The sequence below is a fragment of the Montipora capricornis genome, chromosome 4 (genome assembly GCF_036669925.1).
Source record: "Montipora capricornis isolate CH-2021 chromosome 4, ASM3666992v2, whole genome shotgun sequence".
Lineage (NCBI taxonomy): Eukaryota > Metazoa > Cnidaria > Anthozoa > Scleractinia > Acroporidae > Montipora > Montipora capricornis.
Genome location: NC_090886.1, coordinates 25,255,513 through 25,276,769, shown reverse-complemented (window position 1 = coordinate 25,276,769; position 21,257 = coordinate 25,255,513). Strand labels below are relative to the sequence as shown.

The following is a 21,257-nucleotide window of genomic DNA, read 5'->3' as shown; positions in this document are numbered from 1 at the left end:
CGTAGAATCCCGGTTATAAGCCGCCCCCCCCCCCCCCCCCGGTTATAAGCCCCCCCCGATTATAAGCCCACCTCTCTGCTAATAGAAATTTCCTCTCGGTTATACCCCTGTTATACCGGGTACCGTATACAGTTAACAATAATTAGGCGGTACATTAGCGACATATTTAGACGTTTTTTTCCTCCCTATTATAAGCCCCCCGGGTTATAAGCCCCCCCGATTATAGGCCCACCCAAAAACGCTTACGGAATTGTATAAGCCCAGGGCTTATAACCGGGATTCTACGGTAATTTATGCCAGACGGATTTGTGCAGGCGAGTTTCTGATTGGCAGAGGTTAACAATGGCTCACCTCAAGCATCCAGCCGAGATTTCGGGAGTGAGCGCTGGCTCATTTCCCGAAACAGCGGCTGGTAATCGAGCCTACTCGATCCGTGACGCTGGTCGAGAAGGATCCCATCTCATCCCAGCTGTGGGAACGAGAATGTCGAGTCCTGGTAACGACCTGCGCAGTTTCTTAGTTTCCAGTCTGCTAACCGTGCTAGAGATTGACTTCGCGTGATTATTGTGGGAATTTTCTACAATTCATCCAGAACGTGGTTTGTTTTGGGGCAACTGGAATTGTGATGCGACAAAATTTCTGTGAAAACCATGAGTGGTACAACGCTTGGACTTTCTAAGAAACCAAGTTTAAGTCAAGAGAGGGAGAAGTTCGAGCGAGACCAGGTATTTTATGGCTCCAGTATCATATTGGTTGTTTATTCTTTGAATAAAATGAATTTTTTAATGATATCTTGAATATTACCCTTCGATTCAGTCGTTTTTCGTTCACCACAGCGTTATTTTTTAGTAATTTGTGTTTTACGGGAGATCAGTTGGACATACAAATCGTGCACCTTATTTTGCATATTTAGATACATTTTTGTGACACTCTCAGATTTTTACGTACATCATACTTTAGCAGTGGTACTTTACGGTTAAACTTGGCTGCGTTCGATTGACCCTATTTAGCTCTCTTCCGGAAAAAGAATACCTGGAGTGATGATTCAAAACGGTATGTCTAGCGTTTTGAAGCAACAACGATGCGACAGATATGTTTAAAATAGCATTTAGCGGTTGTTTGAATTGACAATTTTAATACGAATCTCCGTAAAAACGAAGGATTTCTAACTTCTATTCCATGTATTCCTATTCCGGAATACGGTAAATCGAACGCACCCTCAATATATAGACTAGTTATTGGACGGTAAAGCTTTTTTCGAAAATTCTATTGTTTTTGAGAATATGTATATTCAATATGATCATTTTGCTCAGGTTTTACAATTCGATCTGCTCATTGTGCATGATCGTGACTGAACATTATCTTTTTGTATTTGATATATATATATTTTTATTTTGGATTAAATGGAATTGCGGCTTGATTGAGAGAAATATAAATTTTACAGTTATTAAATTTAACCTGGTTACTCTACTATTAAGTGGATTTAAAGCTTTTTCTCCAAATTTAACCAGTAATAGAACACTGTCTTTATAACTTTGGGGCAACTGTTTTGACTTCCCAAGTAGCATTAAATGGTTACTTTGAAGGAGGATAAAAGGAGAAAAAAAAGCAAAGCATGCTTCATTTCCTTTAAATTTCACTCATTTAACATACATGTCATGGGTTTTTAAGATATTGCCCAACCATTGCAATCTGCAAAGATCAACAAAGACTTCTTTTGATTCTTTACTTCTTCATGCTCCCCGTAAATCAACTCTGATCATGTTCCACACGGGCACTTGTGCATACTTGATGAAGTGAAGTCCTCATTAGGAGTTTTTAAAAAGATCAAAAGCAGAATGAAATTGTAACTTCACAGATATTGTACTTTAAGAATGTAGAAATCTGTGTTGCTTTAATGTTAAAAATAGGCAAATGACTCAGTGTTTAAAGAAATCATGAGAGATTAGGGTAGGGCCAACCATTTATTTACAATGGTTCTTATCTCCTGAAGGTTATTGCTTTCTTATCTGCTGACATGTCATTTTGATTGTGTGAGTTAAGTAACAGTCTTGTCAGGAGAACTGTATGTGTCACCCAGTTTTCTGCAAATTCAGACATTTTTTACAAATTTTGAATTTTTTTTTATTCTCATCAGGAACTAATATCTGATGAGGCATGTGGACCTTGCAATTAAAATATCCACTTTCAAAATTAAGGTTATGAATAATTAATCATAATCTTTTAAGGTGAATGTTTCAAATTTTCGAGTCATATAAATTAAAAGAGTATGTAAACTTCTTTAGACTTCGAAGAAGTTAAATGCACTCAGTAGTAGTTATTTTAAAGATAAACCAATGTGAATGGCAATTCAGACATATAGCTATAGACCGCCCGATGTGAAGGAATCTCGAATTCGGAATCCAGCAAGTATGAGGCTTTGGAATGAGTGTAAAATGAGTGTAAAATCATCTGGACTTTAAGAGAACGAAATTTGTTGTTGTCTCTCTTAGTAGGGATAGGGTCATTAATATTGTCCTATTTCTGAACAAAAAACCTCCAGGATTAACTTTATCTGTCTTCTGGTATATTGTGGTTTGGTGCTGACTGTATTTTAAAGCTCCATGTTCAACCCTGATCCTGTTCATAACAAAAGAAAGCTGTAAAATACCTCTGATGTATGTGTACCTTGTTATGTGAAACAACCAGATAACCAATGGGAAAAAAATGATTATATTATATTACTAGCTAAAGCAGTCATGGTTACATGTACATTGACTGAACAAGAAAATGTGAGGAAAGTCAGGGTAACAAGAACTGGCCAGAATTTATAATGCGCTAATAAGTTACATTCTATATATCTACTTTAATTTCTTTTACATTTTTCAATTATCATGTACATACTCATATTTTTTGTACTACAGTCAGAGGCCATAGGAAAAGCTGTCAACAATGTTGAATCTGCAGTCAAGGAGAAGCACATCAGAAATATCCTTTTTCAAACAAAAGCTGGCTCAAATAATACACTTTTCACATTTTTTGATGTTGTCAGAGGCAAACATGTTAAAAGTTCTTTAATGAGGAAAAGGCATTCGTTATTATGTATTTTAATTTAAACCCCAGCAATCCTAAGAAATTATTTTCAGAAAATGTATTCTTTTCAACTGTTTATTTTGTACCTTAAGCTGGGTTTACAACAAAAATAATGATAATGTAACAGTATTATGTATAGGAAATCATATGAACATGCATATATGAGTGCACAAGCCATTAAGTTCATATGATTTTCTATTTATTGTATGTACAAAACATTCACTCAATTGCCGTGTTTTCATAGCAACTTCCATATTGCACTCTATAATCTATATGCATTCGTCACTGACCTATCAGAAACACAATACTCTATTAAGTATAGTTATATAATAATATCATATTTAAACAATGTAGCTGAACTTGACTTGTTGAGGAGACTATAATTTATTGAAACGGTTAGGAAATTAAATCAAATGTTGGCTAAGAATGGAATGAGAGGTTAAAACCCCAGTATGCAGCAAAACACACTCAGTACACAGCACACAATGTCATACATGGAGAACGAAGAAACGCAATTCTCCCTAAACCTGATCTAGACATAGGGAATCAGTTGATGGCCAGTTGATGGAATGGGCCAGCTGTGCTCTAATTTACACTGTACTGTACCAACACTGATCTCCAGATTTTAGAGTATGGTAGCTTGCAGTACCTTTTTTCTTGTTATTTACATGTAAATGCCAGATATTAATATACCACGTAGGACTGATCAAGTGCATGACTGCTACACAGCTGGCAAGCCACTGTATTGCATGCAGGCATTGATAATAAGGATATTTATTCAGAGAAAACACTTTTAGCTTCTTGTTTTTTGCTTAACCTTTTTCTCAAGTGCAATCATTGGAACTTGGCATGAGAAGGGCGCCTCCACCTTTTGGAACTCATTGGGGCGAATGGCATTGCCTTCACAAGTTATCATGTGTTGGAAGGCAATGCTTGTTATCCACAAGCTGTTGCGAGAAGGGCACCCAAATGTAAGCATCACAAGTGTACATGTAGGCTTACATGTATGAAGAACATCAACGGATGTGATCACACTTGTAAGATACATCTACAGGGCTGTCAACCCTCAAAGTCTTTGAATATTGAGAATTGATAGGGCTGGAGTGACAGATGACATCATAATGCTTGTGACGTCATTTCTGGTGACGTCATATTAGATCTTTTATGGAAAAAATACTTGTTGACTCTGTTCGAGGTATAATATCTAAATCTGGAATCTTTATTTTTAGCTGCATAATTTGTCTGTAGAAGTTGGAAACCAAAAGCTAAAAGTCCTAAAAACTCCCTCTGAAGCAAAATAACATCAGTCGACATATTCAATCTCCTCGAATTGACACAAGAACACTAGACCTCATGCAACTCAGGCAAAAAGTCAAAGAATGCGCCAAAAATATGTCATTGGCTTTGGAACATTTAATTTGATTGGTTTATGTTGAACCAATCACACTTATTATTTTATTGCTTAAAATAACAATCCGTCAACAGCAACAAACAACAACAACAACAATGAACAGTTTCTAGAGTTTAGAAACATTTGAATTTTGTTATTACCCATATTAAAATAACTCAAACAACACAAAGTATCTGAAATTTCATTGTTGTGAAAACTCATTCAAAGTAAATTCTCACTAGGTATGACAAACTTTGGAATTAATTGGTAGATTTCAGACCCGTAGATACAGTGCAAAATCTGGAGTCTCCAGGATTATCCAGGAGAGTTGACAGTCCTGCATGTAACATACCCGGTAATAGTGAAGAATAATTCCCAAAATTTACTGTCGGCCGACTGTCGGCCGACATTTGGCCAACAGTCGGCCAACAGACAAACAGTTCACTGTTGGCAACCTGTTGGTAACGTGTCGTTAACCTGTCGGCGGGGCAAACTAAAATGATCGAGTAAGCATTTACTTGTCTATAATGCTTCTAAACTACACCGAACATGGGAGCCATTGTTCACTATTGCCACATACCCTATTCTCCCACATGTAGGAAAAAAGGAAAGGAAAGGAACTTTATTCAAGTACATGTATCTGTTCTTTGGAGCACTAATTATTGGGTACCATGTAAACTGAAATCAACAATTAATGCAAATCAAGTCAAATCTTTGTTTTTGAGGAGAGGGGAAAACTGGAGTAACAGGAGAAAAACCTCTCAGTGCAGAGTAGAGAACTAGCAAACTCAATCCACAGATGATGCTGAGTCTGGGACTCAAACCCGGGTCACATTGGTGAGAGGCGAATGCTCTCACCACTGCTCTATCCCCGGCCCTGCACACAATAAATAAGTAAGAAGTTAATAAATAAGTCCTCTGGCCCCTCGTCAGGCAGTAAGTTGTCTCCCCTGTTCATTCCTTGGCAACATTGTTGGTTCTTCTCAAGATACAGTATGTGGGGCCTCAGTTGTTCAAACAATGGATAGCGCTATATCCAATAAATAAATCACTATCCAGTGAATAAGCCGGCCATATCAAAACCACTTGTGCTATCCAATGGATAGCGATATCTGCCTTTTGAACAACTGGCACCAGATCGTCTCTCAGTGTTCCCCTTTGGTCTTCTTTGGCTGCTGTTTTTATGTGTAATCTCTTTCAGTTGGCACCCATGTCATTTGCAGTTTCACTCATCTCATCAGGGAGTCTAAGGGTATATTCTTCAAGAAGAATTTGTCCCTTCATGAATACATGAAACAAGGTCCCTTGATGGTTTATGACCTGCCCTTCTCCAAATGTCTCCATTCCTTTTAAGTAATCCTTAATAATATTAGTAGCCCAAGGCTGTTGCCTAACAGGAGCCCGGTAGCCTGGGGCTCCCAAAGAATAGCTCTGGGCGCCTTAATTTTTCACAGCAACACCTTTCACTTCATACACGTATGTTGGGCTCCTAAGTTCTCAGCGTTTAGCTCTGAGGGCCCCTTTAAAATTTTCTTAGGCAGCATCCTTGGTAGCCCATGAAGGAAGAAGTGGTGAAAAAATTATGTGAAGGCTCTTTGTGTCCGTAACCCATTGATTCCTGTAAATAGAGTGAGACTTTAATATTTAATTTAGTAATAGATTTTACTCTGTCTAATGCCAAACAATATTTATTCTGACTTCAATTGGGGGCAGCTAGTGCAGTAGTCAATGGGTTAACAACCTGGTACATCCACTCAAATACATTGTACTATGTACCCTTTAATTGGAACTGTGCCCTCTCACTTCTCCCTTTTCGTTGTATACTCGATTATGACACAAAAATGATTATCTGATATTCATCATCATCATGCACTACCTTGTCATTTTCATTGTCACCTCTAGCCACTGCTGCTGCATACCAGCCCAGTGTAATTGGTATTTAGACTGGTTGCACTGGACTTGACCCTTGCCATCTTGGGTGGGCATATAAATTGTGCAAAGCGGGAAGATTGAAATGATAAGAAAAATATTCTTGTTTGAAAGTGGACTACTGCAAGGTAGTTCAAAATATTCTTACTAGTCAACTAGTTATAGTGAAATGGACCATTCTATCTGGCTAACCCGACCAGGTTTTGCAGAAATTTCAGTTGAATGCAATTACGCCCATAAATGGGTTATAAAAAAAATTGTGCTCTAAATGTCTTAAATGTGAACCTTATTGAAGTCCTTTCCTGAACTTCCAGAATTTCTCATGTGTATTTGGACAGAAACACTAAATAATTGACAGCTGTTATTATGGTAATTGTAACACGTCAGCATACCCATTGCTGAATTAGTGTACTCTCTTATGCTGTAAGTAAAATCTCTACACTTATTTATTTGTTAAACAGGCTTTAAAAGAATCATTCAAATACAAGCAAATGCTGAAGGATATGAAAGATTTTTGGGTAAACTGTTGTTAACTGTTAACATTGTTAGAAGTCCGAGTACAAACCATAATCATATGGTTCATGGGGTATTTCAAATCAATCTTGGCCAAGATACACTGTAGTTATTTTTTTATCAAATCTCACATTTATCTGCACCACCTTCTACATGTAGGTTTTTTTTAAGGGCAGTAAAAAGTTAAAAGAGCATTTGAAAATTAGTCAGCCACTTGAATGTATTCTTTTTGCATTACCAAATTTTGCATGATTTTTCTATGCAAAAAATAATCACAATAGGCCATTTGCAACAAACTTGTCACATGACTGATAATTGGTGAACGTAATGCTCAGACTATATAAATCCAGAAATGAAAAGATTGTGTTTGTCTTAGCCAGAAGACAAGACTAGTTTTCAGCGAAATATCACTTAATGTAGAGATTTTATGACCATTTAAACACTGGAAAATTCCATACTTTTGGTTACAAACGAAAGCGTTTTGCCCTCCAGTGTAATTTTTACGCACCACAAACACTGCTCAGTTTCCTATTTTTACTATGGGTCAAATAAGCAAGAATAAAGGGTGCAAGGGTGGAAATTTTCAGACTCATATTAAAGTTTTAAAGCAGTTTGAAAACTTAGAAAAATACAAGGGTTTGTACGAAAACTATTGAAGCGTAGCGGGGTGGCAAAGCGTCCTTTTCCCATACAAATCCTTACACATTCTTTCAACTGTAACAACACCAGTTTAAACAATATACTTACCAAAATCAACATGGTGGCATATTTTGAGCTGCTCGTTTTATTTCTGGCAGAATAATTTCATGAAACCGGCAGAATCATTGTGTTTATGAAAGAAAGGTCATGAGTGATGAATTGTTGCAAATGGCCTGTTACAAGAGCAACTTAAGCAGTTTGAAAAGGACTGCAATCCATGCACAAGAAAGTACACAATACTCTGCCAACTATATAAGCTATTAAGGTTTTGGGAGCTGGTCAATTGAGAGTTCACGTTTCGTAAGAGATCTTGCTGTGATGGAGAATAATGGTACATATACACTGTACGTAATTCCAGCTTTTTATTTTTTGTTTTCAGAAACACTCAACTAAGGGAGGTTATGGATGGTTGATCCACTCTTATCTGGCTGTGCTGATAGCAAAACTGGAATTCCATCAAAAAGTTAGGGAAGATGATTCAAGAGGAGTATACTTAATAGCAGTTCTGGACCATTCTTTTACGTACAACTTTTGTACCCATTTTATAGTGTTTTATTTCTCTTTTTACTGCCTCAAGCAACACAAATTAGAAAACAGGGGATAGTTTCTAAAGAAACTGTGGTGCTTCGTCGGTGGGAAAGTAGTACACAAAAATTTGGTTTTATTAACGGAGTTGATATTTAGATAAAATGTAAATTGACCACTGTACAGGGATTCTAAAAGCTGACGTACGTTTCGAGCTGACGTTAGCCCTTTGTCAGAGCGAATTGAGGAATTATGGGTTGTGTGTAGTTTTTATAGTAGAGTAGGAGCTACGCTATTGGTGGTAACATGGCAACGTGAAAAACAGGAATACATTAGTTAAATGAAAAGCGTCCATTAATACCATGGGGATTAAGGGTACCAATATGGAAGATAACTTTTTGTCTCAGATTCTTGCGGCTTTATGTTGTACCCAGATGTAGAGGCCGCAGATAGCCATGTGTTGTTTGTCATTCTTCTCAACATTGCAAAGGTGTTTGCAGAATTGGTCGCCTAGTTGTCTACCTGTCTTGCCAATGTATAATTTATTACATAACATACAGGTTTTGCAATAAATGACACTTGTGGAGGTACATGTGAAATGTCTCTTGAACTGGTTGGCTGATAACAGCTTGTCAAGGGAAGCCAAGAAGAACTGGGCAGCACTGTCTATAAAGTGAAGCTGCCTGAGAGAGAAGGAAATGGGGAATGAGGGGGGTTTATTGGTCATCAACAGTGCCTCCCAACGCTGTGACCCAGGTTCAACTCTGGCCTCGGGTCGTATGTGGGCTGAGTTTCAGTCGATCTCAACCTGATTCTGAGGGTTTTTCTCCAGATACTCCTGTTTTAATTCCTCCCTCATCAAAATCGACTCCCAGTCAAATACATCTGGCTTGGTTTGCAGTGCTCCGAGATCACACATGGATCGTATGATGGCAGCCATGCGGCACTTTCACATGAATTTGGTCCATTCCCTTTGAGTCGGTTTATCCTGAAAAGCCCTTGTAGGTAGCGGTCAAATAGGCACATTTACAATGTACTTTTCTTTGTTGTTCCGAATGCAAGAGACCTTGCCTTCCACCTTCAAGAAAGCTTGCATCAGCAAATGTGAGTCAAAGCCCTGCTGGTTTTGAAATACCACTGGAATTGTGGTATTTTTTTGGTCCAGATGCAGTTTCAAGTTACAGGCATTGTGGGCAGCACCTTGGTATTTTCCGGTCACATGACAATATTCTTTGATGGAGTCACCAGCCAGCAACTTTTGATACACATGACAGGTTTTAGCTGATCTGTGGGTGTGCTGGTCCTCTCGTGTCATCAAGATGGCATTGGGGTATTCCAATTCTCCACTCCTTTTCTTGGAGTGCTGTGGTACTCAATGTGCGGGCTGCATATTCCCATTGCAAGGCACCACAATGTAGCAAAAGCCACAGACCTTGTGGTGCTCTTTCTTTTGCATGTTGCTCTTCTTGGGGTTGAGACTGGGGCCCTTGATCTTCATTGTCAAGGCCTCAAAGTCAGTATAAATTACAAACAGCCTCAGCTGTATGTGGTGGTTGCGGAAAGAAATATTGTTTGCCCCCCTGTGGCATATTCACCCTTTGGGAGGAGCGCCTAATCCTTCGGCATTCCAGGGCGTGGGCCTGCAGCATGGGGGTTGCCGTGTAACTGTGGAGGCCCAGCGCTTGCAAAACAGCTTGTGTTGTTGCTACTTGCTCTGGTCGCACAAGGGCCGGTCCAAATCTTTTACCCAAACATAGTGGAACTTTTCAGCCTTTTCTAAGCGCAGCTCGTTAATGTGGGGCATATCAGCTGGTTGATTGGACAGTCTATCGACAAATCATCCCTTTGTCCCAGCTAAAGATGTTAACTTTCAAACCTAGAAATCTGAGAAAATTGACATGGGAAAATCAATTCCAGATAAGACGAGGTTGTGTTGGATGGGATACTTGAGGGCCTTTTTACATGGTCATCTGCTGGAAACAGGGCCGAGAGAATAAACGATAAAAAGCAGTGGTCGTCCTTGTTTTTTACATAAGCACATGCCTTCTTCTTTCATAGCACCACTTGGAGTGAAATGTGGGAGCTGCCTCAAAGTGGCTGGTACCTGACGATATCCGATCAGAGAGTCTCCACTCTGTCAACAATCCACCCTAAGCCTTCTTGAGTCCATTTCTCAAGAAGCTCCAAGATAGGCAAAGGCTTTGTCTAGTACCTCACCTACCTCACTAACCTGGAGTAGGGCCTCCTGCCTGTTGCAGAGCACAGGATTTGTGTATTGGATGGTGCCATCTGTGTTGTTCTTTCAAAGCAGGACTCGGAGAGTGAGCTGAAACTTGACCCTTCTCAAAGCTTCTATCTCTTCCTCAAGCCTTTTGTTAACCTGGGGGTGCATGCCATTCGAAAAGGTTCTCAGGTTTCTGCCAAGCAGATGACTCCAAGGCACTTCCATTTCCCAATCTTGCAGGAAATTCCCAATTGCAAAGCATGTGCAGTGAAAAACCAAAGGAGTATTGGCAGCATCTTCGTAAATTTTGTCCACAGTGTGCTCCAACCACTCTTTTACTGACTAGTCTGAAACCGTTGCAGGTCTATAAAAAAACTGGCATGGGTCTCTTGCTAGATGGCCACAGGTCCAAGATATCACTTTGATAGTCTTTAACAATTAAAAATGTTTTCTGAGGAGTCACAGGATCAAACTCCTCTAAAAGTACCTTCCTTTTACTCTCTTTTCTTGGTCGATGTGAAGGAAAAGGGTGAGGTATTCCTGGGGCCAGGCACCTTTTCAATCGCCTCTCCCTTAGGGATAGGCTCTTCCATTATGGCATGGAGAGGCTATTGGTCATCAGGCATTTCTGCTAACGGTTGGTCAATGTATTCATCAATAGTAGTCCTGCTGGATGTGCATACCCAATCTCCCACAATTCTCTAATTAAAGACTTTAATAGCAGCCAGATGGGCAAATTCCCTTTGAAAGGCACTGGCATGACAGATCCAATATTGATTGTCTAAGTGTTGATATCCACACCCTTGCACAAGAGATAGCTGTTTTTGATATCATTGCCACAACCTGTATATCAAATAGCAAACACAGGACCTGGTTGAGGGGTAAATGGAGAGAGCCCTGGTCCGTGGGAGTGGTGTGCTTGCCCTGTAGCTCTCCTTTGTGTTGCTTGGCGTGGTAAAAAGGGAAATAAAACCTTGTAAAAAAGGGGTACAAAAGGGGTGTACGTAAAAAAAGTGGTCCAAACTCGCTGTTATGTATACTACTTTCAAGTTGAAATTGTAACGTTTAACATGGCTTGCACCTCCATCATACATTTTACTTTTATTTGGGGTCAAAAGTGTTGAAATGTTAACACATGGACTGTCAATTTCTTGTTGTTGAAATCACAGATTTCTGTAGAAGCAAAATTGAAAAAAAAAAGAAAAAAAGGTTTTCAAGAGATAAAATTGTATCCTGTATGGTAGACTACCGAGACAGCTTCTGTACTTTCAGTTCTAAGAAGACATGGACGATTAGGTTCAAGGACACTGCCAAATTTAATATGAAATCCAGAGATATAGACCACAACTGGTGGTGGAATCAATCCAGTGGTTGACCAAATTGGTGGAAATTGATCAAACCAAGAAAGTAACAATCAATTTACATAAATGCACAAAGGTAAGTTACAATAATCTTGCTTCTGTCTGGTTGTTTCAGAATGAGTCCATTCCTGGCTCCCTGCGTAATGCTGATGGTGGATCCATCAAGTACTCTGGAACAGATGTTAATGATTAGTAAGCATTATTATAGTACATTCATTTGATAGCATAACTTATAATTGTATTGATGGCTGCCAGGGAATTAATTTAATGATGTGTGACTGACAGAAGTGTTGCAAATTGGAATTCAGAATACTGAGTAATTGACAACCTGGGTTAAGTTCATCAAGAGAAGAGCGCAGTAGTGGTTTTGTCGGATAGGTCTTTTATGACTCGAGTGAGTTTTTGTCGGTACAGCTTAAGCCTTTAAGAAAAGGATTGAGGAAGATATATGTGTGTGTTGGATATTAATGACTTCCTTTCCTTCTTTTGTATTTTTGTGACTGTCTCATTTATCCACTTATTATTGTTCTCTGCCAGACTATCAATGCAAGGAATATTTTATTTCATTATTTTTTTCTCCACAGTTTTGAATTGTCAGTGGATATTTTTGATTATATGGATGCGCTGGTGTCACTTGAGAAAAGAAGTGAGATTAACGTTTTTCTGCAAAATTTCAGAATGGGTGTTGATTGCATGGAAATTTTTTTTTCCATGTTTAGCAAATAAAGGGGCCTGAGTATCGATAACCAATCATTAATGACTTTTGACTTTATTTGCATTTTAATAAGTCAGATTTTTTTAGTGTTAAATACACTACAAAATGGCTACCATCTCAATATTCTTGTTGCCTTGAACGAGGCAACAAGGGCCAATTTGTATGCGCATAAATCAGTGGCCATTTTGGAATATGGTGTATGGGGTTGACAGGCCTACATGATTCCCTTGTATGTGGTCTGGTTTCCTTTGTCTTTGTCATAATTATGCTCTCTTGAGTTCATATTTGAATGGGCACCTCTTTTAGGCGGTTCCTCTAGGAATCATTTAGCAATATCTGGCTTTACATTTGGATCTCTATACTGCTGTGTTATATTTTTTTCTTCCAAGAAAATAGTTTGTCTCGATAATAATGCTTTTAGTTTCTTGGTGTTGATTTTTTCAGCAGTAGCGTGAATGTGACCTTACCGCTTTTTGAATTCTAGACTCTACCAATACGTTTATTGGTAGTAGAAGCAAGTGATCTTCTGCTTTTAAAGGTCTGACCCAGGCCTGGGATCATTTGTTTTTGAATGCCTGTAACGCTGTGCCATGTATCAGTGAGATAGCTGGGTTCTTTTTTTCGGTGCTCTTGGGGGCGGTTTTTTTTGTTTTTGCCTTAAACTGCTTCACTCGTTCTTCTGACTTCTTCAGCGTGTTTTGGTTTGTGGCCATTTGGTCAGTCCGTATCTTCCTTGAACTTCTGGAGTTGATTCGTTCTCGTCAAAGCTCTTTTGTTGAGGCATTTAGATGACCTGACTCTAGATGGAGGTTCTCTGACGTATCACATAATTGTGCATTTTTCTTGTTTGCAGAATACAGCTCCTGTGAAATAAATGTACTGCACATGTTTGCAGTGCAGGTACATGTAATAGACGAAAGGGAGAAGTGATCCTCGCACTATTTGGACAATTTGTTGGCTTCAATGGAATTTGAATCCATGACCTATGCAATGCCAGTGCATTGACGATCACTTTCCCCTTATTCCTAATAAACCAGCACTTCAAAATAATATCCATGTTGTTTCATGGAGTTCTTTCATGGAAACACACGAGCCCAATGAATTGAGTTGCTCCCAAATGCAACAGAGTGGCTGCTGAGTTGGCAGAGGTCAATGGGTTTGAATCCCATTGATGCCATATAAACTTTTTCAGGTGTCTAAAAGGGACAGTTGCTCAACTTGTCTAGATAAGTGCGAGGGTAACTTCTCCCTTACGTCTATACCCCGCACTGCAAATATGTGCATTTATTTCATGTTTTATTTAGCAAACAGTAAAAATGCGCAATTATGTGCCCTTGCGTTTTGTTGACAAAAATAGTGATTAATTATTTTTTATCTTTTATTTCGTAAGTCTAACTCTTTTCACTTCGATCATCTGAATTAAGTTTAATACAATTTTCTTCTTTTGAAGTATTCAGCACACTTGACCCATTCCGTGGAAGCTCTCAGCTGCAAGCAGTGCAGTGTAGGATTTGCCCGTTCCCTGTTATCATTCAGGTAACATACATGTAATTTGTATTACTAAAGTAGCCAAAACTTAATTTTATAGCACACGACTGAGTGAGATGAAATTAATGGGCAGTTCATGTTACACTTAAGATTTTTCGTGGTATACTCCCTTTTTGACTTTCATGTACTGTGGTATTTTAGCAGTGGGATGGGTGTTCAATTGCTGCTCTTGGTTGGAATCGACTGACGGAAATGGGGCTACTACGAGAGCGGTACTATTTGACTTTCGCAAAGCCTTTGACTTAATTGATCACCAAGTCCTAGCCCCAAAGCTCTCCTCGTATGATATTCCGGAGTCGATCATGTGCTGGATCTTGGATTTCCTAACGAATAGAAGGCAAAGGGTGAAACTGAGTTGTGATTGTGTATCTGAATGGCGTTCTGTACCAGCAGGTGTTCCTCAGGGGACTAAACTCGGTCCCTGGTTATTTCTGATTATGATCAATGACCTGAGTGTGGCAAATACGAACATCTGGAAGTATGTAGATGATACTACCCTCGCTGAGTGTGTGGAAAAGAACGGAACCAGCTCGATGCAGTCGCGCGTTGACGAATTTGTTACAAAGTCACGAGCTGATGGTTTCCAGTTGAATGAATCGAAGTGCAAGGAACTTAGAATATCATTCACAAAGTCAGAGAGTATTTTAGAGCCTATTACTATCAATAATACGAACATTGAGATTGTTTCATCTGCTAAATTACTAGGTGTTATGATATCGAATGATTTGAAGTGGAATGTGCACGTAGAAATGATATGTAAGAAAGTCGCAACGCGTCTCTACTTTCTTAGGCAATTAAAGCGTGCGAAAATGCCAACTAATGACCTTTTGAGCTTCTACACCACTTGCATACGGCCAGTCGCAGAGTATGCATGTTCAGTCTTTCATACCGCTCTACCGCAATATCTCTCCGATCAGTTAGAGCGCCTGCAGAAGCGAGCACTACGCATAATAAGCAATAACGAGTTATCTTATCGACAAGCTTTAGAAGTTTTTAGCATACCTACCTTGTATGCCAGGAGAGAGGCGATTGGTAACTCAATGTTTCAAGACATATGTAATAACAATAATCACAAGCTTCATTCACTCCTTCCGCCACCTTACTCTGGCACTTTGCGTACACGGAAAAATCGCAAGTTCCAAGCCCCGCGTTTTAAAACCAATCGTTTCAGAGACAGTTTTATTGTAAGCCATTGCCGATAACATGCCCTTTTGCAACTCATATATATTAAATGATATGTTTTTGAAAAATTTTAGCTGTATCTTAATTGTAATTTAGTGTTTACATAATAATAGCTTTAGTATTGTTAAATTCTTATCAAATAACTTTCTTAATTTATCATTTTATAATTTATAGTTACAATTAATTAACGTTGTACATTTGTAAAAATTATCGTAATTCAGCCCTCGGGCTGCAAGGGTAATTTTAATAAAACTATCTATCTATCTATCTATCTGAATTACGTAAAGGTACATATAAAAGGTAAAGTCACACGCGACCCAACTAGGGTTTATCCTGGTTTCATCATAGCATGAGGCAACTGGGAGAAGTATTTCTTCCCCCTGAATAGGATGCTAGTCTATCGCAGAGTTTCCTCCCAGCAGTATATCGCCGGTACCCATTTATGGTATACCGGTGGCTGAAGAGAGACAGTGTGGAGTCAAGTCTCTTGTCTAAGGAAACAACATGATGGCAGAGCGATTCCTCGAACCAGCGACCCTTGGAATCGGCAGTCCGGCGCTCTAACCACTCCGTCACTGTGCCTAGTAGAGTTTACTTAATCCATATCATATGAAGGGGAAACAATTTTGTTTTTCAACATATGTGAAGTAATTTGTACAAGAGCCTTGAGTCTCTTGTCAAGGGGGACAAGTAAGCTAATAGCTTAAGCACTTAGAGTTGACTGCTTGTTTGTTTTTAAGGAATGTGGTGGCCTGTACGACATTGTTGTGGATATCATGTTTAAACTTCATGCAAGTAAGTTCAACTAACCTATGCTTGATCATTCTTCGGTTTTGGGTGACAAACTGAAACACTGCAAGAAAATTAAAATAACTTGAGCTTCAAGTGCACTAATGGAAAGCATCTTTACTATAGTAAAGGCATGGAATCATGAAAGAGCAACCGTTTGATTTACCATCGAGCATGTGCGAAATACGTCACACCCCACGTGGTGTATTTGACGTCAATTCGACTTATTTCGCGGGATATCACTACATAGCAGGCTCGTCCAAACGCAGCAGTTACGTAGCTGAACGCACGCGCTAGCGCCAAAACAAGTTTATTAACTCGTTTTACCAGTTTAAAGTTAATTTATTCGTCCTTGGCGCTGTACAGCGGCACACTCATAGAGACTAACGGTTGCTCGCAGTGGTTTCTCTCTCGGGAAGCGTAGGAGAAACCGACTGCTCGCAGGGTAAAGTGAGATTTGATTGACATTATTTTCATTGTCCAAGCTAATATTCGGACTTCATTTAATGCTTTGTTATATTCCTTTGCCTTAAGGTTTACCAGCGGACACATTGGCTGGACACAGAGAAAGATTTTATTCCCATTTTGCAGAGTAAGTATGGCGTTAACTATATGTTACAGGAACTGATACATCAAGGAGAGCCCATGTTTGCCATTTTGGGAACTGTTTCAAAGCTAGTCTTTAAATGAAAATGAGTTTTGTTTGCATGAAAATGCCCAGCTGTAAATACTTGTTAAGACATGAATGGTAACCCCAGACAGACAGTTTCTGTGAAATCTCATATATTGAAGCCAAGAACGTGTTTGAATATCGAGAGTAACTAGACATCACGTCTTCTGTACACGTTCGACGCACTTAATTAACAGAACTGTAAAATAGTTTTACAGTAGAGAGAAACAGTAGTGAGATACAGCAGTTTCAAATGAATGTAACCGGTGTCTACTCTAACGACGCAATGCTTAGACAATATCTGAGAGTGTCAAGATTAACAATGTAGATGAAGACTCATTGATGAACTCTAAAAACGAATGGAACTATTTCCAGATTCCGCGTGCTGTAGTCACGCATGGACGCGTTTTCTACCAAGATGAGAAGTCTCGTGATGACGTACAAGAAGTCTGAGAAAGCGCGGACCATTCCAATGTCTCTTACATGAGCGATATAAGTATTTTTATTTTTAAAATGGCGGACGATTGACGAGGATCGTAGATCGAAATATATTTCGGATTCCCGCGAATTTTTACGATTTTTTAAGAACAACTATTTTACAGTTCTATTAATTAAGTGCGTCGAACGTGTACAGAAGACGTGATGTCTAGTTACTCTCGATAGACAGACAATTGATGTTAGGTTTAATAGGATAATGGCACAATAATGACTAAATTCGAGAAGAGTACAGCTGGTTTAGGAGTTCTGCTCTCCAATGTAATCATAATTCGAAACTTTATGTTTTCTGACAAAGAAAGCGGTTCCTCCTTTCACCTCCAAAGAAACCATCACGAATGTGTCTGGTCACACCCTCACCCTAGATCAATTGGAAGCACTCAATTAAGTTTGGTCTAACATACTCGATTTATGCTCCGACCATCAGCAACACTGATATTTTTGCTTGCTTAGAACTGATTAGCCACACCATGAAAAAACATCTTATTGACACCTCAAACAACAGCAAAATAGTGGTAGATCTTTCTCACCTTGCTCACTGTTACATATCCTCGTATAGTCCAACCACTACAGATCTAAAAAAACACAGCAATTTGAGGAGTCTCAGAAGGAATAGGGACATAGTCATCTTGAAACCCGACAAAGGGACGGTATTGTAATTCTTGATAGAACCGAATATGACAATGGTTTAGTTAGTATAATCAACGATTCCTCCCAAGTGTAAGGCCCAAAAAAACAAGGCAAATTGGAGAATGAGATAAATTATACGGCAGCGTTTATCCCAACGGGTCCCAACCGGCTAGAATTTGCGGCTTGCCCCAAATGCATAAATTACGCGATCCCACATCCACATCCCCTTTCCGCCCCATAGTCTCATCTATTGACACATATAACTACAATTTAGCAAAGTTTTTATGCGTTCTCCTTGTACCACATGTTCCCAATGATTATAATGCCTCTGCCACTTTCACGTTTGTTCAGTAAATCAACAACTTACCCATGTTTGGCAAATTTCTCATTTCCTTTGATGTGGAGAGCTTATTTACTAACATCCCTATTGAGGAATGTATTGACTCAGCGGTTAAGTACATCGCCGAAGGAAACCCTGACCTCAAGCTTATCCCCTCTTATCCCAAACGTCTTTTTTCATTTTCTACTGCTGAAACCCACTTTTTCTTCAAAGGTTTCTTTAATTTATGACCAGATTGATGGGGTTGCCATGGGCTCACCCCTAGCTCCTGTCCTCGCCAATTTATTTATGGGTCACCATGAAAAGATCTGATTAGAGCAATATCAAGGTCCTGAAGTTCTATTTTATCGTCGTTATGTCGGTGACGCGTTTTGTTTATTTCTCTCAGAACAGGACGCCATCGCATTTTTCGACAACATCAATAGTCAGCATTCCAACATACGCTTCACGATGGAGAAAGAAATTGATCATGTTCTGCCCTTTTTGAATGTTTTAATTGGCAATACCCACCATGGTTCCGTTGTCACTAGCACCTTCAGTAAAAAGACCTTCACGGGTCTGCTCACCAACTACCTTAGTTTCGCACCTCTGTCATACAAAATCGGTCTTATTAGGACATTAATGGGCCATTTCCGAGTTGCTGTTAGTCTCGGTTTCGAGAAATGAGTCTTGGTGCTCAACTATTGAAAGGGAAATGACTTTGATTTGCATAAGAATACGCAACTCATTTACATTTGAATGGTTGTGCACCAGGACTCGTTTTGAAACTGAGACATGCAGCAAGTCGGAAATGGGCTATTGACAGGGTTTTCAAAATCAACAACACTTGGCTGAGTTTCCACGAGGAGATTATGAAATTAGTTTTAATTTTGCGCAAGAATCGTTTCCCTGTTTATCTTATCGAGAATTGCATCTACCGATATTTACCACATTGACCGATATGACTCCACTCAAACACCTCCTTCCTCTAATACCACTTCACAGAGTAAACAACACTTCTATAAGTTACCTTATTTAGGCCGTTTTTCTGCTGTAGCTCAAAGCAAAATACGCCGCCTTGTTAATCGTTCTTGTAATGATCTCGACATCAAATTAGTGTTTAACACGTTCAACTGAAGAAATCTTTTCTCAGTGAAGGATTCTGTCCCTAGAGAACTTCGTTCACGTGTGATTTACCAATTTGCTTGTGCTTGCTGTATTGCTTGCTATATCGGCGAAACCGGTCGTCATTTTTCCACACGCGTCCGTGAAGATCTCTCTTCAGACAAGTCCTCACACATTTTCAAACATTTACAAAGCTCAAAACGTTGTCGTCAATCTTGCTCTGAGGATTGTTTTGAAATCCTTGATTCTGCCCCCACTAAATTTCAGCTTAAAATTAAGGAGGCTATGCATATAATGAATTTAAATCAACAAGTCCATCACGTCAATTTGACATTTACGTTTTAGGCTTTATACTCTTTCCAACACTTTGCAACTCACTCAAATATGTTATCTATTTTTGCCACTTAATCATAATTAATAATGCATGTTTCGCCTAGTTATTATATAGTCCTAACGGGTATTTTCCAAATATTTTGTAACTGTCGATGATGTTCATAACATCGAAACATGTCTTATAAATTAAAAAATGTCGTAATCTTCGTAAAAGTCTCGATTTGCTTTCTGCTGTCTCGACTTTTTGGTAGCACATTTGTAATTCTATTTCCAGTATCAAAACAAGTCCACCGTAAGTCACACAAACAACAATGGTCAATCCTATTTTTGTCTGATAGGGGACTGGAATAGTTTTACCTGTAGGGCCTGTAGGACATAAGTAATTTTTGTGATAGTTTCAGTTTTTTTTTCGGTCTCAAAGTGCGATCTATAATCATTCCGCATCGGATGTTAACGTTCCATCCAACGGTATCAACTTGTCACAGTCTAATCTAAATTTTCCAGATCTCAGTTTTTTCAAATTCAGTTCACTTTGACAATCAGAGAAAAAAAACTCTGTGAGACAAGCAACGAGTCTGCCCTCAATAAACGTGATTTTTGAATTAGACCCTGCTCATCAATCGCCGCTTTAAAAGCCAGAGTTTTCCAGCAAGCAACCGTGAGCAATATTCCTGTCGCTGTCAACTGGCTGTGATCTGATCAGCGTAATTACAAGTTGAGAAACAAAGTATTTTGAGCCAGAGCTTAAAAAGCGACGATGTGTTCGTATAGTGTATGTAACAAAGCCTGAAAGGGCTCAAGAAAACTATTAAACTCACAGCAGAACACGAAGAAATTTCGCTCCGGCCGCAACTTGGCAACATTCTACCACCTGCGAAGGCCATCGCTTAAATGGCGAGGTTACCCAGGGAGCTTGCACCAAAAATTCCTGAAATTCCTTCATTTTTCATCAGCACACGGCGATAAGTCTTTCATTGCGCAAGAGCGCATTCACGACTACAAACAAGAAAAACAATAGAATCAGATCAATATTTAAAAACTGATCAACAGGAGTGGGAAAATTTGAAGAAAAGAATTACATAATTTGTATCAGAGAAAATAGAACAGAAATTTTTAGAGCTCTCTTGCGTAAACACGCAAAAAAAGAACGAAGCCAATTTCCAGCCATCTTGACCGAACAAGCTTGGGATTTGGCTCATCTTGCCCGCTCACGGAGCTAGCCATAATTATAATACTAATTATTGTGTAACGATAATGTATTCAAAAGATCTATCGGAAAACACTGCATATTTTGTCTTTAGTGTTTATTACTTGGTGACCTTCATTTCCGGAAAGTGATCAGCAGGCTAAGATAGAAATCTCTGCAAAGTAAAGAGGAAAAAAAAGTAAAAGGCCCGGAGCAGATTCATGCTACTTTCACATTTGGAAAATGTTTATTTTGGCTCTAAATGACTACTCCAGAGGGATTTTTGCTTTGAGCTTTGTAACCTTGTTACACACCTAAGCAGCCAAATAATATCGTAATTCTCTTGATGTGATTCAATTTCCTTTCTATTAAATTCACATGACTATATATATATGGACCAAGTTTGTCCTGCATGCCTTTTAAGTGAGGATTGATCGGACTTCTTTTTCATGTTGGATATAAATCTGTTCTTATTCTTGTAGGCTGAAAAAGTTCTTTTTTGATGCTGGAAACATGGCTTATGTGAAGGCACTTGTGCATGTTCCTGGGCTT

At 39.0% G+C, this 21,257-nt stretch overlaps 1 protein-coding gene across 1 annotated transcript in view; it reads left to right on the top strand.

Annotated features, from left to right (window-relative positions):
• The first annotated feature begins 553 nt into the window (after positions 1 to 553).
• LOC138045813 (huntingtin-interacting protein 1-like) overlaps positions 554 to 21,257 on the top strand; it is a 59,224-nt gene continuing 38,520 nt past the window's right edge. The window contains 11 exon segments of the mRNA XM_068892442.1: positions 554 to 725; positions 2,904 to 2,967; positions 3,901 to 4,043; positions 6,853 to 6,909; positions 7,983 to 8,066; positions 11,829 to 11,905; positions 12,298 to 12,359; positions 13,879 to 13,964; positions 15,899 to 15,953; positions 16,482 to 16,539; positions 21,188 to 21,257. The exon segment at positions 21,188 to 21,257 is cut by the window's right edge and continues 6 nt beyond it. Coding sequence (XP_068748543.1) covers positions 651 to 725; positions 2,904 to 2,967; positions 3,901 to 4,043; positions 6,853 to 6,909; positions 7,983 to 8,066; positions 11,829 to 11,905; positions 12,298 to 12,359; positions 13,879 to 13,964; positions 15,899 to 15,953; positions 16,482 to 16,539; positions 21,188 to 21,257 — 831 coding nt within the window. The 5' untranslated portion in view covers positions 554 to 650.